This window comes from Scyliorhinus canicula, chromosome 9 (assembly GCF_902713615.1).
Source record: "Scyliorhinus canicula chromosome 9, sScyCan1.1, whole genome shotgun sequence".
Taxonomy (NCBI): Eukaryota; Metazoa; Chordata; class Chondrichthyes; order Carcharhiniformes; family Scyliorhinidae; genus Scyliorhinus; species Scyliorhinus canicula.
Genome location: NC_052154.1, coordinates 90,855,130 through 90,876,469, shown reverse-complemented (window position 1 = coordinate 90,876,469; position 21,340 = coordinate 90,855,130). Strand labels below are relative to the sequence as shown.

The 21,340-nt window shown below is 45.4% G+C and overlaps 2 protein-coding genes across 3 annotated transcripts in view; both read right to left on the bottom strand.

Moving 5' to 3' along the window:
* The window catches only part of LOC119971523 (transmembrane protein 64-like), a 58,999-nt gene extending 48,322 nt beyond the window's left edge, over positions 1 to 10,677 (bottom strand). For both annotated transcript variants that reach the window (XM_038807145.1, XM_038807147.1), the window contains exon 1: positions 10,106 to 10,677. In XM_038807145.1, the coding sequence (XP_038663073.1) occupies positions 10,106 to 10,630 (525 nt within the window). In that variant the 5' untranslated portion in view covers positions 10,631 to 10,677. The remainder of the gene's footprint in view (positions 1 to 10,105) is intronic.
* Positions 10,678 to 15,960: 5,283 nt separating this feature from the next.
* Positions 15,961 to 21,340, bottom strand: part of LOC119970901 (hydrocephalus-inducing protein-like) — a 140,942-nt gene continuing 135,562 nt past the window's right edge. The window contains exon 13 of the mRNA XM_038806010.1: positions 15,961 to 18,103. Within this exon, the coding sequence (XP_038661938.1) occupies positions 17,615 to 18,103 (489 nt within the window). The 3' untranslated portion in view covers positions 15,961 to 17,614. The remainder of the gene's footprint in view (positions 18,104 to 21,340) is intronic.

The following is a 21,340-nucleotide window of genomic DNA, read 5'->3' as shown; positions in this document are numbered from 1 at the left end:
GTTCACTTTGGAAGGAGTAACAGGAATGCAGAGTACTGGGCTAATGGCAAGATTCTTGGTAGTGTAGATGAAGGGTTAGATAGGGTGGACCGTGAGAGTCTCTTTCCTCGGATGGTGATGACCAACACGAGGGGACATAGCTTTAAATTGAGGGGTGGTAGATATAGGACAGATGTCAGAGGCAGTTTCTTTACTCAGAGAGTAGTAGGGGTGTGGGACGCCCTGCCTGCAACAATAGTAGACTCGCCAAGTTTAAGGGCATTTAAGTGGTCTCTGGATAGACATATGGATGAAAATGGAATAGTGTAGGTCAGATAGGCTTCAGATGGTTTCACGGGTTGGCGCAACATCGAAGGCCGAAGGGCCCGTACTGTGCTGTAATGTTCTATGTTCTAACCCTTACCTTGTGTGTTTTGTGTGTGTCTGGGTGGAGGTTCGGATGGGTTTGGGGATTAGGTAGACCACTGTACTGTTGTAAATAGTTATTCATCTTTTCCTCTTCCTATTGGTAAACAGTTCACTGACAAATCTGGGCTGGATTCTCCACTGTTGGGATTCTATGCTTCATCGTCAGCCCGGAGATTTCCCGGCGGTGTGGGGCTGCCCACAATAGGAAACCCCATTGGCTGGCAGGCAAGACTGAGAATTCTGGGGGCCCGCCGCTGGCCCTGGCGTCTGTAACTCATTGGAGCAGTCAAAGATCTCAGGAAAACACAAATTATTGGTTAATTCACTTATATTGTGACTCCGGGATCTGTCGGGCTGGAATTGACCGAGCACTCGGCCAGGGACATCGCTCCACTGATTGGCAGTCTATAGACTACACCGTGCAATGCAATTGTCTCCATTTTGTATCTCAGCTCGAGTCAAAATGATTCTGTCCTTGAATTCTCTGGGACATCCTCGTTCTCCAGCACTGCAATACTTTCCTTAACCAATACCGCCACCCCTCCCCCTTTCCCATCTTTTCTGAAACTTGTAATCAGGAATATTCAACTGAATCTTGCCCTTCCTTGAACAAGGGCTCCTTTATTATAACATCAAAATTCCACGTGGCTGTCTACATCTATAGCTCACCAACTATTAAAGGTTACTTATAGGCCAGCAGCAGTAAGTGTGTGGGGGTTTCCACTGACTCAGACTTCCCAGAAATTCACAGTAGTCTCTCCTGTTTTCTCAACTCCAATTTTTAACTTATCTATTTTCACTGTTCCTGTGGATCTCCAGTAGTTCCTTCACCTCTGTGCAAATGACAACACACACAGAAACATACATAGAACAAAGAAGCAGGAGGAGGTAATTCGGCCCTTTGAGCCTGCTCTGCCATTCATTATGATCATGGCTGATCATCCAACTCAATAGTCTGATCCCGTCTTCCGCCCATATCTCTTGGTCCCTTTAACCCCCAGAAGTATATCTAATATCTATATCTAACATATTCCCAACCTCGTATTTGTCTGTGTGTGAAGGTCAGGGGGTGGGGGGAGAAAGGCACAAACCCTACCCCGCTACCCCACCATCCACAATTCTCTATTGAGAAACTGTATCAGAGTGTGTCACTGAGAATTAGGAACGCAAATTCCCCCGGGACTCTCGTTGCACATCACCATCCCTAATTCAGTACCTGCATTAATGTCAGGTTCCTGAATGAGCATCAAGCAGCACACGGTTAGATACAGAGTAAAGCTCCCTCTACACTGACCCCAAACAAACATTCCCAGGATGATACAGCTCGGGGTTAGATACAGAATAAAACTCCTTCTACACTGTCCCCATCAAACATTCCCAGGACAGGTACAACATGAAGTTACATACAGAGTAAAACTCCCTCTACACTGTCCCCATCAAACACTTCCAGCACTGGTACAACACAGAGTTAGGTACTAAATAACAGCTCCCCAGTTCAGCAAATTATTTGAATACTCATTTGGTTGAGAGAAGAACATTGGCCAGCAGAGTTCTTTCCATAATGCCAAGGGTTATTGTACATACTCTGAAACAAACAGTCAGTTGGTATTTACACTATCCTGATAGGCAAAGCAACATTCTCTCAGTGCAGGAATGAAATGTTGACATAGATTATGTCCTCAAGTGTTGTGATAGGTATTGAAGTCATGTCTTTCTGTCTCACAGGGCAAAGTGGTAACTGCATTCAAACTGATAAACATTGAGGAACAAGTAGTAGGATAGTGTATATTTTCAAGAATGTGCACTGAGAAAGAGTCCCCCTGGATGTTGCTCCTGGTATGAAACTACACACACACGCAGACACACGCACACGCAGACACGCACATGCAGACATAAACAGACACACGCAGACAGAAACAGACACATATACACATACGCATGCATGCAGTCACAGATGCACGCAGAGACACACATGCAGGCAGAGACACACACGCAGGCAGAGACAGTGACATACACACAGGCAGAGACACACATGCAGACATTCACAAACACAGACAAATATGCAGACACAATCATGCAGACATGCACAGAGGCAGAGACACACACATGTACGTAGAGACACACTCCCGCAGAGGCAGACACATGCACACATGCAGACACACACACATGCAGACACACGCAGGCAGCCACACACACACATTGAGGCAGAGACACATACATGCAGAGACATACAGGCAGACACATGTGTGCCCATTCCCAGTTCCTAGTAGTATTCTGGTGCTAACCAGGTACCCAGACTATACCACTCCACATCCCCTTCAGTTTCTATGTGGCTCAGCAGCACATCAGATAGGGGCAGTCTATCCAGTGAGTTGTTAATTACAGGCCCCATTGCCTCGATGTAAAAGATACTATGGCATTATTGTGAAGAAGGCCAGGTCTCTTCTCCCTGCTGTCCTGGCCAATATTTAGCCCTCAGGCAACATCGCTAAAACAGATTAGCTGGTCATTATCCCATTTCCAGCTGTGAAACCCTGCTGTGTGCTAATTGGCTGCCATGTTTCCCACATTACAGCAGTGACTACATTTCAAAAGCACTTCATTGATGGTGAAATGCTTCGGGGCATCCTTAGGTCCTGAAAGGCCCGATCTAAAATTCTTTCTCAGGTTGAATTCAATCCTGGGAGGATGTCACATTCTCCTTTCTCTACTGGTCGATCCGCCAAAACATGTCAGAAAATACCGTGTATAATTTTATAATACTGTTCAACTTGTCTTCTGATCGCCGAATGGATCCACTATTTTACCACCTGACTTAGAACACAGTATTTTACCATGTCTGAAAGGCCATCCATTTAAAAGTCAAATTGTTAAAAATGTTGAAGATTAATTGCTGTTGTTGTGTGCTTTACAGTTCTGGCTCCATGTCATGCAAAACCAGCTGGAAATGTCTTAATTTACTATTTTAAGCGCTTTGAATTGTTATTTCTGTAGTCTGACGGATACATGCTGAAAACAAAACATTAATATATAAGTGACCAAGAGACATAAAATGGGCAAAGGATTTAATATTAGCATGTTATCGTAAAGGGTTACTAAACTGTATAAAATACATCTAATTGCAGTTGCAACTTGGATGCGAGTAACCAGGCCTTTAGACAAGGCAACAGGTTTTTTTGACTGCAGAGTCGGAACAGAATGCATGGAACAAGGACTGAGTGCAAAGAGGAAAAACTGCTTACTTGGGAATTTCTTGCAGGCTGGATATCTCTGGTACGTTTTTCAAAACTAAAATTTAAATGAACAGCCTGACTTAGAACTTTTAAACTGAAAGCTGGTATCAGAAACTGCCTGGCAGTGGCAGTTTCTGATAATCAACTGAAGAGTATTGCCTGAATAGATGTGAATAACTTGAAGAAGACTGTCTTGACAGTTGCAATTTGGCTGCAAGTTACTTGCCCTTAAAATCAGAAATCAGGTTTTATGACTGCACAGTGGAGGTGATGAGGCCTGAGCATGATGAGGGACAAGTGCGAATATAGGAATTTGGTCAGTTGGCGATTTGGTGCAGAGAAGGCAGGAGGTGCTACTTTTTATACCTTTTCTTCAGCCTGCAGTAGCTGGTGAATGTTCAAAGGCATTAATTGGGTGAGCAAAGTCAAAGATGCAAGACGATACTTTGAATGCGACATTCAAAGTATTGCCTTGCATCTTTGACTTTGTTTATATATATGTTTCTAGAACCCACCTCTTCATTCACCTGAGGAAGGAGCAGTGCTCTGAACGCTAGTGTTTGAAACAAATCTGTTGGACTTTATCCTGGTGTTGTAAGACTTCTTAATGTGCTCACTCCAGTCCAGCACCGGCATCTCCACATCATAGTTAATATATCAGAAGAAAACAGGTGGGCAGCACAGTAGCACAGTGGTTAGCACAGTGGCTTGACAGGGTCCCAGGTTCAATTCTCGGCTGGGTCACTCTCTGTGCGGAGTCTGCGTGGGTTTCCTCTGAGTGCTCTGGTTTCCTCCCACTAGTCCCTAGTGCTGTTAGGTAATTTTGCCATTCTGAATTCTCCCTGTGTACCCGAACAGGCGACGGAATGTGGCGACTTGGGGCTTTTCACAGTAACTTCATTGCAATGTAAGCCTACTTGTAACAATAAAGATTATTATTATGATATGTTGAAGCTGTAGTATGTGGGAGTTGGTGGACACCAGTATGATCCACAACGACCACAACTGTGGCAAGTGTCGGCGGTTCAGCTTAGGCTCAGTGTTGAGGAGATGGGAGTCTAAGCTTCATACACTGCGATGCAGCAGGGGAGGGAAAAGTTACTTGAGCACTCGAGGCGGTAGTAACACCGCTTTGAATAGGTTCTACAGATTTCTATAGATGTGCCATAGAGAGCATCCTATTTGGCTGCATCATAGCTTGGTATCGCAACTGCCCAGCCCAAGTTTGCAAGAAACTGCAGAGTGTAGCAAACTCAGCCCAAGGCATCACACAAGCTTGCCACCCTCACATTGATTCTATCGACACCTCCCGCTACCTCAGGAAGCCAGACAGCATTATTTGAGACTCCTCCCACCCAGGCATTACCTTCTTTCAGACCCTTCCATCAGCCAGAAGGTACAGAAGTCTGATGACCCGCACATCCAGACATAGGAACAGTTTCTTCCCCACAACTACAAGACTCCTTAATGACTCTCCCTCAGACTGATCTGTTACCTGTAAGAACACTATTCACGACACTCATCCATCTAGCAATGAAGGACAAAACTCCATGCTGCTCTTGCTCATGTATTTGTTTTATTTGGCCCCTTGTTCCGCACTGTAACCTAACATAAGAACTAGGAGCAGGAGTAGGCCATCTGGCACTTCGAGCCTGCTCCGCCATTCAACGAGATCATGGCTGATCTTTTTTGGACTCAGCTCCACTTTCCAGCCCGAACACCATAACCCCTAATCCCTTTATTCTTCAAAAAAGTATCTATCTTTATCTTGAAAGCATTTAATGAAGGAGCCTCAGCTGCTTCACTGGGCAAAGAATTCCATAGATTCACAACCCTTTGGGTGAAGAAATTCCTTGTAAGCTCAGGCCTAAATCTACTTCCCCTTATTTTGAGGCTATGTTCTGCTTTCACCCATCAGTGGAAACAACCTCCCCGCATCTATCCTATCTATTCCTTTCATAATTTTATATGTTTCTGTAAGTTCCCCCCGCATCCTTCTAAATTTTAACAAGTACAGTCCCAGTCTGCTCAACCTCTCCTCGTAATCCAACCCCCTCAACTCTAGGATTAACCTAGTGAATCTCCTCTGCACACCCTCCAGCGCTAGTAAATCCTTTCTCAGGTAAGGAGACCAAAACTGAACACAATACTCCAGGTGTGGCTTCACTAACACCTTATATAGTTGCAGCATAGCCTCCCTAGTCTTAAACTCCATCCCTCTAGCAATGAAGGACAAAACTCCATTCGCATTCTTAATCATCCATTGTACCTGTGAACCAACGTTTTGCGTCTCATGCACTAGAACATCCAGGTCCCTCGACACAGGGAGCCTTTTGCTGTTATTCCTACCAAAATGAATAACCTCACATTTATCAACACTGTATTCCAACTGCCAGACCCAAGCCCATTCACTTAAACTATCCAAATCCCTCTGCAGACTTCCAGTATCGTCTGCACCTTTTGCTTTATCACTCATCTTAGTGTTGTCTGCAAACTTGGAAACATTGCATTTGGTCCCCACATCCAAATCGTCTATGTAACCAATCAGTGTTTGTTGATGTACCATTTGTCAATGTACTCCGTTGATTATTCTTTTTGCCTACTCTGTACGTACTGTGTATGATCCATTTGGGTCGCAGAAAAATACTTTGCACTGTACTTCGGTACATGTGACAATAAAATCAAATCAAATCAGGTACCTCTGATTTGGTCTGTGGTCAGGGACAAAGGGGGAATAGATCCTGTTCTCTGCATCTGAGAGCATGATTCCTGAGGTTTGTGTTGCCTGTCAGGTTCATGGCTTAAGGACATCTCCTCCAGGCTGGAGAGAAACCTGGCAGAGGAGGAGAAGGATCCAGTGGTTGTGGTCGATGAGGATAATAATTACATAGATAGGACCAATCATCTGTTTTGGTGTGTTAGTCAAGGGCTGGATCGTGTCCCAGCCACCAAGGAGGTTTCCCTACTTTTCTTGAAGAAACAATGTTAAATGAAGAGGCAGTTTCATACCTCTGTTGCAAAATGGTACTTCTGGCAATACAGTACTCCCTTACTTTGAGTTTAAAGTGGATGCTTGTCAGTAACTGATAAAGTTTTGAGGTTAAAAGCAAATTACTGCGGATGCTGGAATCTGAAACCGTTTTCTCATTTTACCTCTCTCCCACCCATGTCCCCATTCCCCCCACATCTACGTCTGTCACAGCTTACCCACTGATTTTAGTTTCTCTGTTGCTTGGCCTTTCACACCTTTTATTCTCTCTGGGTACTTATTCTCTCTGGGGACTGTCATTAGCACTCTTTTCCCTTGGTTTCTGTGGCTGTGACTCATCTTTCATTCTCGCGCCCTAGAGTATAAATATCTCCCACTTTCTATTTCTTTTAGCTTTGACAAAGGGTCATCTGGACTCAAAATGTTAGCTCTTCTCTCCTTACAGATGATGCCAGGCATGCTGAGACTTTCCAGCATTTTCTCTTTTAGTTAAAGTCTTGGGGTTATTCTGTTCTGGATATCTCCCCATTTCTCTTTGGTGAATATGGTACAGCAACACGAGTGCCTGTTCTGCACTGTTACATCAGGCAAGTGAAAATGAAATGAAATGAAAATCGCTTATTGTCACAAGTAGGTTTCAGTTGAAGTTAGTGTGAAAAACCCCAGTCGCCACAATCCGGCGTCTGTTCAGGGAGGCTGGTACGGGTGGTCATTGCTCTTCTGTGAATACCAAACTATTCAACCACGGGGGGGGGGGGGTGGAGATCACAGCTGGAATTATTCCTGTCCTCCCCTGACATGCACACTTGCCATTTCCCAATCAGTGCAGAGGGCATCAGGTCACTGAACAGCAGTGGTTGCTATGGTTGCTGCTTTTACCCTCCTCCCCATCCTGGCTGAGGCAAAATGTAGACTCCTGCTCACCTGAGATCATGAAGAATCATAGAATCAACATAGCCATTCAGTCCATCGAGTCTGCACCAACCTCCGAAAGAGCACCCTAACCATGCTTCTGCTCTATCCCTGCAACTGCAAACTCCACCGAACCCAGACATCCCTGAATGCTATGCAGCAATTTAGTATAGCCAATCCACCTAACCTGCACATGTGGGAAGCAACCGGAGGAAATCCATGCAGGCACTGGGAGAATGTGCAAACTCTACATAGTCACCCACGGTCAGAATTGATCAACTAACTCAGTATATGTCATAGAATTTACAGTGCAGAAGGAGGCCATTCGGCCCATCGAGTCTGCACCGGCTCTTGGAAAGAGCACCCTACCCAAGATCAACACCTCCACCCTATCCCCATAACCCAGTAACCCACCTAACACTAAGGGCAATTTTGGACACTAAGGGCAATTTTGGACACTAAGGGCAATTTATCATGGCCAATCCACCTAACCTGCACATCTTTGGACTGTGGGAGGAAACCGGAGCACCCGGAGGAAACCCACGCACACACGGGGAGGATGTGCAGACTCCGCACAGACAGTGACTCAAGCCGGAATCGAACCTGGGATCCTGGAGCTGTGAAGCATTTGTGCTATCCATAATGCTACTGTGCTGCCCAGGTGAGGGTTCAAACAGTGAACGTTCTGGCCATAACAACTCAATTATAGGACATCTTAATCAGTGGAATGAATGAAGAGATCTGACTTCTAGTGGAAAAATGGTCCTGAACCACTGGACATGAATCACACTTTGGTAGGAAGAATAGAAGCACAAAATACATGGAGAGACACTGCAGAATGCTGAGGGGTCGGAATGTCCCCCTAAGCTAGCCACAAATATGTTAGCATTCAGGTACACAAAGTAATTTGGAAGCCAAATGGAATCTTAGCCTTTATTGCATATTAAAGTAAGGGAAGTGTAGTTTCCACTGTACAGGGCATTAGTGAGACCACACCTAAAGTACTATGTGCAGATCTGCTCTCCGCGCTTCAGAAGGGATTTGAAGATAAATCAAAGTTGATTCCTGATATTAGGAAGGATTGAGCAGGTTGGGCCTATAATCATCAGAGTTTAAAAAGAATGAGAGGTGATCTTATTGAGTGGGCTCAACAGGTTGATTCTGAGGAGATTTTTCCCCTCGTTAATTAGGGAGCACAGTTTCAGAATTATTGAAAGGGTCATAAATTTTCACAGTAACTTAATTGCAGTGTTAATGTACGCCTACTTGCGACACTAATAAAGATTATTATTAAACCTTTGGTATTCTTTTCTCCAGAGAGTAATGGAGGCTGGATTTAGACAGATTGATCAAAGGGAGTTGAGGGTTCAGGGAAATGGGTGGAGAGTAGGTAGGAAAATGAAGTTAAGGCCACAATCAGATCATCTAAAGGGGCCTCACGGTAGCATGGTGGTTAGCATCAATGCTTCACAGCTCCAGGGTCCCAGGTTCGATTCTCGGCTGGGTCACTGTCTGTGTGGAGTCTGCACGTCCTCCCCGTGTGTGCGTGGGTTTCCTCCGGGTGCTCCGGTTTCCTCCCACAGTCCAAAGATGTGCGGGTTAGGTGGATTGGCCATACTAAATTGCCCGTAGTGTAAGGTTAATGGGGGGATTGTTGGGTTACGGGTTACGTGGGTTTAAGTAGGGTGATCATTGCTCGGCACAACATCGAGGGCCGAAGGGCCTGTTCTGTGCTGTACTGTTCTATGTTCTATGTTCTATCTATAATCTTCCTGAATGGTGGAGCCAGCTGAAGAGGCCAAACAGGCCATTCTTGATCCTTTTTCTTCAGTCCACTGAATTCCATTGCATCGCATATTGAGGTTACTCTCTTCTAATAATGATGTGGAGATGCCGGCGTTGGACTGGGGTGAGCACAGTAAGAAGTCTTACAACACCAGGTTAAAGTCCAACAGGTTTGTTTCAAACACGAGCTTTCGGAGCACGGCTCCTTCACCTGAAGAAGGAGCCGTGCTCCGAAAGCTCGTGTTTGAAACAAACCTGTTGGACTTTAACCTGGTGTTGTAAGACTTCTTACTGTCTTCTAATAATAATTGCTCAGTGTCACAAGTAGGCTTCAATGGCCTAGTCGCCACATTCCGCTGCCTCTTCTGGGAGGCCGGTACAGGAATTGAACCCGCACTGCTGGCATTGTTCTGCATTGCAAGCCAGCTATTTAGCCCACTGGGCAAAACCAGCCCTCTTATCCTCAAGCAGTTACCACTTTTCCAACAACGAATAATATGTAGACACTGAACCGCACAGAGATATTAGGTCAGGTGGTCAAAGAAATTTTAAGGAGCATCTTAATGGAAGTGAGAGGCTTGAGGGGGAGGAGGGGGCGGGCATTCTCCAGAGATGAGATCCTTGGCACGGATGCCAATGTTGGATCATGGAGTTGGCCAGAATGCTGGGGGGGGGGGGGGGTGGAGAACAAAGATCTCAAAGGATTGTTGGGTGGAGGGAGAGGGGCGCGATGGAGTTACAGAGATAGGAATTCAAAAGGGCACAAGTGCCTACTTACGGAGAAGACTGCATTCTGAAGTCCAAAGGGGATGGGCGTCAGCCTCGCCAGGAAGACCACCTTTAGCCCACTGGTCCCATCCAGCACTCGGATGATGGCACTCAGTTTGGCATTCCCTCTCACCTGGGCGGTCATGTATGCCAGCAGGCAGCGTTTGGTGACCAGGTGTGCCAACAGGGTGCCCACCGCCACCCCCAATGCCACCACCACCAGCCCCCGCTGGAAGCCATACAGGTAGCCAGGTGCCAGGCTGAGCAGGGTATAGCCCCAGCTCCAGGGGAAGGAGATGAGGGTGAATGCCAGGGTAAAGAGCAGAATGCCCACCCTCGGCTCCTGCCTCTCCAGCCACAACAGCAGGTGGCGCCGGCTCGCCCACAGCAGCACGCTGCCCAGCGCCGTCACCAGGGCAACCAGCAGCAGGGGGCGGTGCAAGGCCCCAGCCTGGGCACACAGGCCCATGGGCGGCCCGGACAGCAGCTCCTCCGGACCTGGCTGTCCGCTCTCCGTCACCCTGGGCGGTCCCATCACCACAGCCGCACTCAGCGTCCCGATGTGGCATAGTTCATCCCGCCCCCTCGCTACCGCACCCCCGCTTTCGATTGGACCAGCTGCCTGTCACGCAAAGTCCCCTGGAGATCCTCGTTTCTATTGGTCCATTCTCCTGTCAATCACCGTCTGACGGACAGCGTTGTTTCTATTAATCCATTCTCCTGTCAATCACCGCCTAACGGACAGCTTCGTTTCTATTGGTCAAACCGCCTATTAATCACTCCCCCAGGATTCGCTTCTCACTCAACGTCCCGCCAAAATCCTCCTTCTTGATTGGTGCAACCACCTGTCAATCATTGTACACAGAACAGTTCATTATGATTGGACTGTTAGCCTGTCAAACACCGCCCAGCTACAACCCTCACTCTGATTGGTCCAAACCCCTGTCAATCACCACCTCGCAACTGGTTTCCTCCTGTCAACCGCAGCCGCGCCTTCTACCAAAATTAAAGCAAAATGCTGAAGGTGCTGGAAATCTGAAATCAAAGCAGAAAAAGCTGGAAAAACTAGCGGGTCTCCAGTTACAGCAGCTGTTTTGTTTAGTTTTCTTGCTTTGCCCCAATATAAGCCCGCCATTCCCCCACAGGGCCAGCTGTCACTTGTTTTTCAGCTTTCCTTCCACTGACCTTTGTTCTCCAATGAACACTTCTGCTCACTATATGCCACTATTAACACTGATACAGTCCTTAGGTGCATGACAACCAAGGGGTTGGTTTAGCACAGGGCTAAAGAGCTGGCTTTTAAAGCACACCCAGGCAGGCCAGCACGGTTCAATTCCCGTACCAGCCTCCCCGAACAAGTGCCAGAATGTGGTGACTAGGGGCTCTTCACAGTAACTTCATTTGAAGCCTGCTTGTGACAATAAGCAATTTTCATTTTCATCTTTGTCAATCTCTTCTTGCTCAGACCGACGCATGACCTTATATTCTGCCAAAACCATCACCATTCTATCCCTGTTCCGTTGTGAAGAAGTGTCATAGGGACATAGGCGGCATGCCGACACAGTGGTTAGCACTGCTGCCTCACAGCACCAGGGATCCAAGTCATCGACCTGAAAGATTAACTCTGTTCTTCTCTCCACAAAAAATGCCTGACCTGCTGAACATTTTCAGCATTTTCTGTTTTTATTTCACTTTCTACCATCCTGCTGGTCCAATTCTACAACAATAATGGAATTATTGACTAACCATAGGCACGGCTCAGTGGTTAGCACTGCAGCCTCAGTGTGAAGGACCCAGGTTCGATTCCGACCTTGGGTGACGGTGTGTAGTTTGCACATTCTCCCTGTGTCTGTGTGGGTTTCCTCCGAGTGCTTTGGTTTTCTCCCATGGTCCAAAGGTGTGCAGGTCAGGTGGGGTTACAGCAATAGGGCTGCTGATTGGGCCTCTGTAGGGTGTTCTTTCAGAAGGTCAGAGTAATATCGATGGGCTGAATGGCCTCTTTCATTGGACCAGTCTCTATCAATGAGTCTGTAATAGACCCGGAGATCAAGTGAGGAAAAGCCCAGTGATAGGTCCAAAATTAACTTTTGGTCTCCCGACCCACACCTCATGACTCAAATTGCTTTATTCCAAAGTATTATTCCCTGACAAAGCTGTCAATCATGGGTGATCAACTTTGGAGAAACTGATCTTTGTCTGAGAGTCAGTACATAAAGGAGAGGGGAGGAATAAAGTAACCCATTCCAATCACCTGTAAAGATTTACAAATGACCTTGTTGCTAACCCATTCCAATCACTTGAAAAAACATACAAAAGACCGTGTTGTTATTTGTCACACAAACTTCCAGAGTATTAAAAGCACAGCAATTGGTGAAATCTGTACAAACCAGAAAGTGGGTGGCAGTAGTTTTATTGGAAATTCTGATTATTTGTTTTGATTATTTTTTTGAGGTTTGGTGAGAATTTTGGCTCACTGTCAACTGTTGTTCAGTTGTTCCTGGCAGTAGCAATAGCAACTCAGAATAGAGATAACTCTCAAGCAATGAAGATTAATTTCCTCAGACTTGGATCAAAAAATTGTGCGAGTACTGCTGTTTATAAATATATTAGAAATTGGAAAATAAAGCTTTTTGACTGTCAGGAATAATCCAATGTGGTAACCGAGAATTTGGGAAGGCGGTATACCAAGAGAATGTGTTAGACCACACATGGTGAAAGTCTATTGGGCAGAGCAGTTGGCTCTCCATCTAAGGTCTGTTCCTCATCCAGTGACAGTCCCCACTTCCTGCCCAGACACATCCACCCCCCCCAACTCTCCATCCACACCCATTGCCAGACCTATTCAACCTCTACTCTCCACCCAGACCTACCCTCCCACTCTCTACCAAGACCCACACCCTGTAACTCTCCACCTAGACCCATCCCCCTATTCTCCACCCAGACCGATCCTCCCCCCAACTCTCTAGCAGATCAATCCTCATCCCCCAGCTCTTCACCCAGACCCATTCCTCCCTCTCTCCAACCAGACCAAACCATCCCCCCTACAACTCTCTGAGTAAAGAAACTGCCTCTGACATCTGTCCTATATCTACCACCCCTCAATTTAAAGCTATGTCCCCTCGTGTTGGTCATCACCATCCGAGGAAAAAGGCTCTCACTGTTCACCCTATCTAACCTTCTGACTATCTTATATGTCTCTATTAAGTCACCTCTCAGCCTTCTCCTCTCTAACGAAAACAACCTCAAGTCCCTGAGCCTTTCCTCGTAAGACCTTCCCTCCATACCAGGCAACATCCTAGTAAATCTCCTCTGAACTCTTTCCAAAGCTTCCACATCCTTCCTATAATGTGGTGACCAGAACTGCACACAGTACTCCAGGTGCGGCCGCACCAGAGTTTTGTACAGCTGCAGCATGTCCTCGTGGCTCCAAAACTCAATCCCCCTACTGATAAAGGCTAGCACACCATATGCCTTCTTAACAGCCCTATTAACCTGGGTGGCAACTTTCAGGGATTTATGTACCTGTATGCCGAGATCTCTCTGTTCATCTACACTACCAGGAATCTTGCCATTAGCCCAGTACTCTGCATTCCTGTTACTCCTTCCAAAGTGAACCACCTCACACTTTTCCGCATTAAACTCCATCTGCCACCTCTCAGCCCAGCTCTGCAGCTTATCTATGTCCCTCTGTAACCTATAACATCCTTCAGCACTATCCACAACTCCACCGGCCTTTGTGTCATCTGCAAATTTACTAACCCATCCTGCTACACCCTCCTCCAGGTCATTTATAAAAATGACAAACAGCAGTGGCCCCAAAACAGATCCTTGCGGTACACCACTAGTAACTGAACTCCAGGATGAACATTTGCCATCAACCACCACCCTCTGTCTTCTTTCAGCTGGCCAATTACTGATCCAAACCGCTAAATCACCTTCAATCCCATACTTCCTTATTGTCTGCAATAGCCTACCGTGGGGAACCTTATCAAACGCCTTACTGAATTCCATATACACCACATCAACCTCTTTACCCTCATCCACCTGTTTGGTCACCTTCTCAAAAAACTCAATAAGGTTTGTGAGGCATGACCTACCCTTCACAAAACCGTGTTGAGTATCGCTAATCAACTTGTTCTTTTCAAGATGATTATAAACCCTATCTCTTATAACCTTTTCCAACATTTTACCCACAACCGAAGTAAGGCTCACAGGTCTATAATTACCAGGGTTGTCTCTACTCCCCTTCTTGAACAAGGGGACAACATTTGCTATCCTCCAGTCTTCCGGCACTATTCATGTTGACAAAGACGACATAAAGATCAAGGACAAAGGCTCTGCAATCTCCTCCCTGGCTTCACAGAGAATCCTAGGATAAATCCCATCTGGCCCAGGGGACTTATCTATTTTTACACTTTCCAAAATTGCTAACACCTCCTCCTTGTGAACCTCAATCCCATCTAGCCTGGTCGACTGTACCTGAGTATTCTCCTCGACAACATTGTCTTTCTCCAGTGTAAACACTGACGTAAAATATCCATTTAACGCTTCCCCTATCTCCTCTGATTCCGCACACAACTTTCCACTACTATCCTTGATTGGCCCTAATCTTACTCTAGTCATTCTTTTGTTCCTGATATACCTATAGAAAGCCTTGGGGTTTTCCTTGATCCTATCCGCCAACGACTTTTCGTGTCCTCTCCTCGCCCTTCTTAACTCTCCCTTTAGGTCCTTCCTGGCTAACTTGTAACTCTCAAGTGCCCTAACTGAGCCTTCATGTCTCATCCTAACATAAGCCTTCTTCTTCCTCTTGACAAGTGCTTCAACTTCCTTAGTAAACCATGGTTCCCTTGCTCGACAACTTCTTAAGTACATACTTATCAAGGACACGCAGTAGCTGTTCCTTGAAAAAGCTCCACATTTCGATTTTACCCATCCCCTGCAGTTTCCTTCCCCATCCTATACATCCTAAATCTTGCCGAATAGCATCATAATTGCCTTTCCCCCAGCTATAATTCTTGCCTTGCGGTATATACCTATGCACAACATGCACAAACACCGCAGCCAATCACCAGTTAGAATACACACACTATAAAGGCAGAGGGCACCACGGTTCCCGCTCATTCTGGGTGCTGCCTGTCAGTGGAACAAGAACAAGAACTCATCAAGTCTAGCACAGACTCACACCACATGCTGAGAGAATTAACTGGTTCGGACAAGGCTTAGGTCTCTAGTTTAAACTAGCATCATTTAAACTGCACGGTAGCATAGTGGTTAGCACAAATGCTTCACGGCTCCAGGGTCCCAGGTTTGATTCCCGGCTTGGGTCACTGTCTGTGTGGAGTCTGTACGTTCTCCCTGTGCGAGTGTGGGTTTCCTCCGGGTGCTCCGGTTTCCTCCCACAGCCCAAAGATGTGCAGGTTAGGTGGATTGGCCATGCTAAATTGCCCTTAGGGTCCAAATTGCCTTTAGTTTTAGGTGGGGTTACTGGGTTATGGGGATAGGGTGGAGGTAGGGTGCTCTTTCTAAGAGCCGGTGCAGACTCGATGGGCCAAATGGCCTCCTTCTGCACTGTAAATTCTATGAAACCCACAGTTCTCGTATGTCGATTAGTTAATAGTTAGTTAATAAAATAGAGTTGAACCTTCCTCAGTGTTGGTGGAATACGTTCATCTCTCAAGTGTCTACCAGCCAACACTTCAACTTCCTTGTCAAATTACTCGTTCCAAAATGTATCACCTCACACTTTTCAGGTGGTTTGTATCTGTGTATCTGTACATGTACCTTCATATACAGCACTCTTGATTATTATTCCTCGAGTGGATTCAGGCAGACAATTCCCAAGAAAGGACAACATCCCGTGTCTAGAGTAATAGAACAATGTTTATTCAAAAGAAAAAATCATTTGCATAAAGAGAATGGCACAATATAACCAAAAGCCAACAGATTGAGAATGACAAATATTGTACATGAAAGGAGGCAAAGATTGTAATGGGTAGAAAGATCTGGACCCAAAACCTCAAAAAACCACCTCCAGAGGGGCTGTCACCATTTTAAAGGAACATAGTGAAGTGGCAAGGACACTGCAGTGGGAAAATAGTCCCACAGTGTGAAACAGTGGACTTGGAGACATTATCAGTTGTTAAACACTTGTAGCAGAAATTATGATTTGGCCACTAAACCTACCTATTAATCCCATTCCTGAACTTAATGGTCATTGTACTAAGGAAATGATTTCAGCGATTACCACCAGAGGTCATCAAATGTCCCCTGACCAGGAGCTGGAAGGGTTGTTAAAAAAGCACTCTGGAGTCCATCCACGTAACATTTGAAATTTACTGTCGGAAATATACTGAAGCTATTGTAAGAAGCCAGTCGTAGGTTTATATTCAGGCTCCTTGATCCAGTACATTTTCTCGCTATCACTTTAACATCATAGAATTTAATGAGGGAATGTCAAAGATTGGATTATTGCCAGAGGCGAACCTCTGTGGTTAAATTATGACAATGAGGTCCTGATTTTATGCACACCCCCATAGGGAGAAGCATCCAAAGGTTTCTGAGATCCTTAAAGTACAGAGGGGCTGAGAGTCATTGTTGGGACACCCCCACATTCCTTATTAAGAATTGATAGGACAGTGGAGAATGTTAAAGGAAATTAGTACAAGCTGGGGTCTGACCATTCATCCATTCCGTTGTTATAATATCCAAGGTGAGAGCAGCAAATAGGAAGGGGAGAAATTATCCTGAAAAAGAGGGAAAGTAACTAGCTCTGTTTGCCACTTAACACATTTGGAGAAAAAGACTGCAGGTCCAATCTGTAAAATAAAGATGAACTTGTATTTTTGTTGCAGCTCATCACATTGGGAAAGAACATTCCAAAGTGTTTCACATATTCTCATTACCTCGATTTTCAAAGCCACAGATAAAGAAAGAAGACAAAATCAGAGGGAGTCTGATCCCGTAACTTGAACCAGGATCTCAAAAACAATTCATAATTGCTCCGAGCCTGTGTAAAGTGAGGACGTAGTTAACAAAATATCCTGGTTGTACATGAATGTGAAGTATAAGAACATAAATAAAATCCTGGCATTTTACAGTTTGATCTTTGATGAAGAATAGTTGTTTTTAATGTAGACGCTGGAGGCTGCTTGTATCTGTTTGTTCATGGATATGACATCGCTGGGTGGTCTGTAAGTCAGACAGATAGCAAATTGGAATCTGGCTGGAGGTAGCAGTACTAATCAGATGTAAAATGATCCACAGGCAGGTTGCACTACCAGGTAGAGATGTACTAGGCAACAGAATTGTCCAGGCAAGATCACCCTGATAATTTCAAGCATCACTGGACATAGACGACATTTGACATATCGATGTATTATGCTTGATGAAACAATGCAAACAGATTATTAAGCAAACTCCACATAATTAAATTGATAGCAACATTGATAACATTTTTTGAAACTTTAGAAAATAATGTGCTTTCAGGCACGAGGTTCACAGGTTTGCTTTTCCCTTCTTACTTCTCTGGAGTAATACCTCTGAGGTAATAGGTCCAAGACATCACTCTTCCATTTCCGGAAGACTGTGGGCATGATATGAGTAATTTGCCAGTGACTGGGTATTTGGAGATATTTGAAGTCCCCTCAAAGCTGACAACCACAGTATGGGACTTCTTACCACGGAGTGTGTCAGATGGCTTGCAGATAAACAATGGATTGTCCACTTGAAATGAGAAACTGGTTGGATATGGGAAGATATTCTTGAATGGAATAGAAGCATTAGATCCAGCTCGAATTGAGTAGGGACCCTGAGGTTTGGCAGGCAAACACACTCCATAGAGGGGGATGTTGTAGTCCCCTGCAACAGACGAGATGATGTTAAGAATTGTTCTGGATTCCCCCAGCCGGTGAGGCTCGTAGACGATCTCCACTCCCACCTCTGAACCACCCGGTGAGGCTGGTGATGCCATGATGGTTTTGTCCACAAGGAATTCAAGACTATCAACCTAAGGAAGAAATACCTCAATCAGTTGCATATCCTGGCATCAGAAATTCCAATTGCAAAAAAAAATTAAATCAAAACTTAAAGAAGGAATAGTTATTTGGCCCATTTCGAAATCATAATGTGCTGGAGAAGGGGAAACTATCCAATTCTGCAGCCATTCTGTATCATCTCCTTACAAAACGATATGGTCTGCATGCAAAGCACAGCTCCCTCTATTCTGTCCGAATACATAGAACATAGAACAGTACAGCACAGAACAGGCCCTTCGGCCCTCGATGTTGTGCCAAGCAATGGTCACCCTACTTAACCCGTATACCCGTAACCCAACAATCCCCCCATTAACCTTACACTACGGGCAATTTAGCATGGCCAATCCACCTAACCCGCACATCTTTGGACTGTGGGAGGAAACCGGAGCACCCGGAGGAAACCCACGCACACACGGGGAGGACGTGCAGACTCCACACAGACAGTGACCCAGCCGGGAATCGAACCTGGGACCCTGGAGCTGTGAAGCATTGATGCTAACCACCATGCTACCGTGAGGCCCATGTAAGAACATTCCCCCTGCAACATTGTGGTCTTGTGAATGAGACTCATGGTCCAAGGCTAATTAATGCTAAATTTTTCTGTTGTTTTCTTCCTGTCAAAATTCCATTCACAAAGCACCTTTTCACCTGGTTAGAGCTTTTCATGACATCAGTGTGGGACAGTCCAAATGTAGACTGCATAAGATCAACAGTACGTCGATATTCTGCAGAGCAAGGTCCCTTCATTCAAGACTCATATATCACATTAACCGCTGAACAAGGAGGCTCTTGTCCTTTGCATGTAGACCATATCGCTGGTCACCGAGAGCTTTTAATGTCCCAGCACGCATTGCAAACTACTGGTCCAATTTCACCCAGGGATGGAGCGGGGACAGAAGGATAGTGATTTAGATTTAGATTTTGTTTATTATCACGTATACCAAGGTACAGTGAAAAGTATTTTTCTGCGAGCAGGGAAATAAAAGAAAATACATAATAGGGTGACACAAGGTACACAATGTAACTACATAGCACCGGAATCGAGTGAAGCATACAGAGGTGTTAATGAGGTCAGTCCATAAGAGAGTAGTTTAGGAGTCTGGTGGCAGCGGGGAAGAAGCTGTTTTTGAATCTGTTTGTGCAGCTCACAGACTAAGTTGGAAGAGTGAGTAAGAGTGGGAGGGGTCTTTGATTATGCTGCCCGTTTCCGCAGGCAACAGGAGGTGTAGATGGAGTGAATGGATGGGAAGCAGGTTTGTATGATGGACTGGGCTGTGTTCACGACTCTTGTGGTCTTGGGCCGAGCAGTTGACAGACCAGGCTGTGATGCAGCCAGATAGGATGCTTTCTATGGTGCATCTAAGAAAGTTGTTAAGAGTTAATGTGGACATGCCAAATTTCCTTAGTTTCCTGAGGCAGTATCGTCACTTTTGTACTTTCTTGAGGGGGCAGGGGTCTGCAGAATGGCAGGGAAGAATGAGTGTGGGCAAGAGAGTGAAGTCCAGCAGGAAAGGAAAGGTGAAGGCAGATGAAGGAACAGTAGAGTTGATGGGGAAGTATAAGTATGGAACGGGGAGAGTGAGGGTGCGAAGGTGAAAATGAAGATGAGTAGGAGAGTACTGGATATGGAAATGTGAGTGTTGGTGGAACAATCAAGGGTTCATCCAGATGGAAATAAAGAGCTGTGTCAATAGTTGCCGTGCTGGGATCTAAAGAATTAATTTTCCAGATATACTGACTCTAATTGGAGTTTCAATCACTAGTGGGGCATTTAAAAAGAGGTCACATACGGCCCAACCATGATTTCCAATGAGTTTTGGTTGGGGTGAAGCTCAACTCTGGGAGGGCTCCCATATATAATTATCCCACATAACTTGCTGTGCCTAATATATTTTTGAATTCATCCAAGGGATGTGAGTGCCACTGGCTAGGCCAGCATTTATTGCCCAATCATATTTGCCCTCAGGAAGGTGGTGTGAGCTGCCTTCTTGAACCGCTGCAGTTCATGTGGTGTAGGTACACCACAAAGTGCTGTTAGGCGATTTCACGATTTTGACCCCGTGACAATGAAGGAAGTGATATATTTCCAGGTCAGAATGATGAATGTCTTGGAGGGGAAATTATAGATGGTAGAGTTCACAAGCATCTGTTGCCCTTTCCCTTCCAGATGGTAGTAGTCGTGGGTTTGGAAGGTGCTATCTAAGGATCCTTAGTGAAGTCCCTCAATGGATCTTCCAGATGGTACAGACTTCTGTGACTACGTTGGTGGTGAAGGGAGTGAATGTTTGTGAAGGGTACAAATCAAGCGGGCTGCTTTATCCTGGATGGTGTCAAGCCTTTGAGTGCTGTTGGAACTGCACTCACCCAGCAAGTGATGAGTGTTCCATCACACTCTTGACTTGTGCCTTGTAGATGGTGGACAGTCTTTGGTGAGTCAGGAGGTGAGTTACTCACTGCAGGATTCCTAACCTCTGACCTGCTCTTTTGGCTACAGTATTTATATGACTAGTCCGGTTTAGTTTCTGGTCAATGGTAACACCCAGGATCTTGAAGTGCGGAATCCAGTGATGGTAATTCCATTGAATTTCAGTGGGTGATGGTTCAATTCTCTTCTGTTGGAGATGGTCATTGCTGGCAATTGTGTGGTACAAATGTTACTTGCCACCTTTCAACCCAAGCCTGGATATTGTCCACGTATTGCTGCATTTGGACTTGGGACTGTCACCAAACGTTGTCGGCAATCCAGGATCTATATGCTGATGTAATCAAGAATATAATATCGGGACACAAGTTAAAAATCGAGTTAGGAGGAAAGTTAGATAGGACCATTTCATCTGGGATTAATAGAGTTGAGGGACAAGTAGACAGGAAAAAGAACTTGTACTATAAATGGAATCAACTGGTGATCAAATGTACTTCCAGATATGGAAAGGGTTGAGGGATATGATGAAAAGGCAAACAGTTGAGGTTCCTCACAAAATGTGATGGAAATCTGGAACTCGCTCTCCAACAGAACTGTTGTGGTTGAATCAAATTCAAAACGGAAACTGATAAGCTGTTAGTAGGCAAGGCTATTAAGGGATAGTGAATAAAGGTGAATAAATGAGTTAACACACAGATTAACGATTATCTAACTGAATTTCATGAAAACATTTATTGGCCCGAGTCTGTTCCTATAAGGAATCTGGAAAGAATAGCTTGTTAGACTG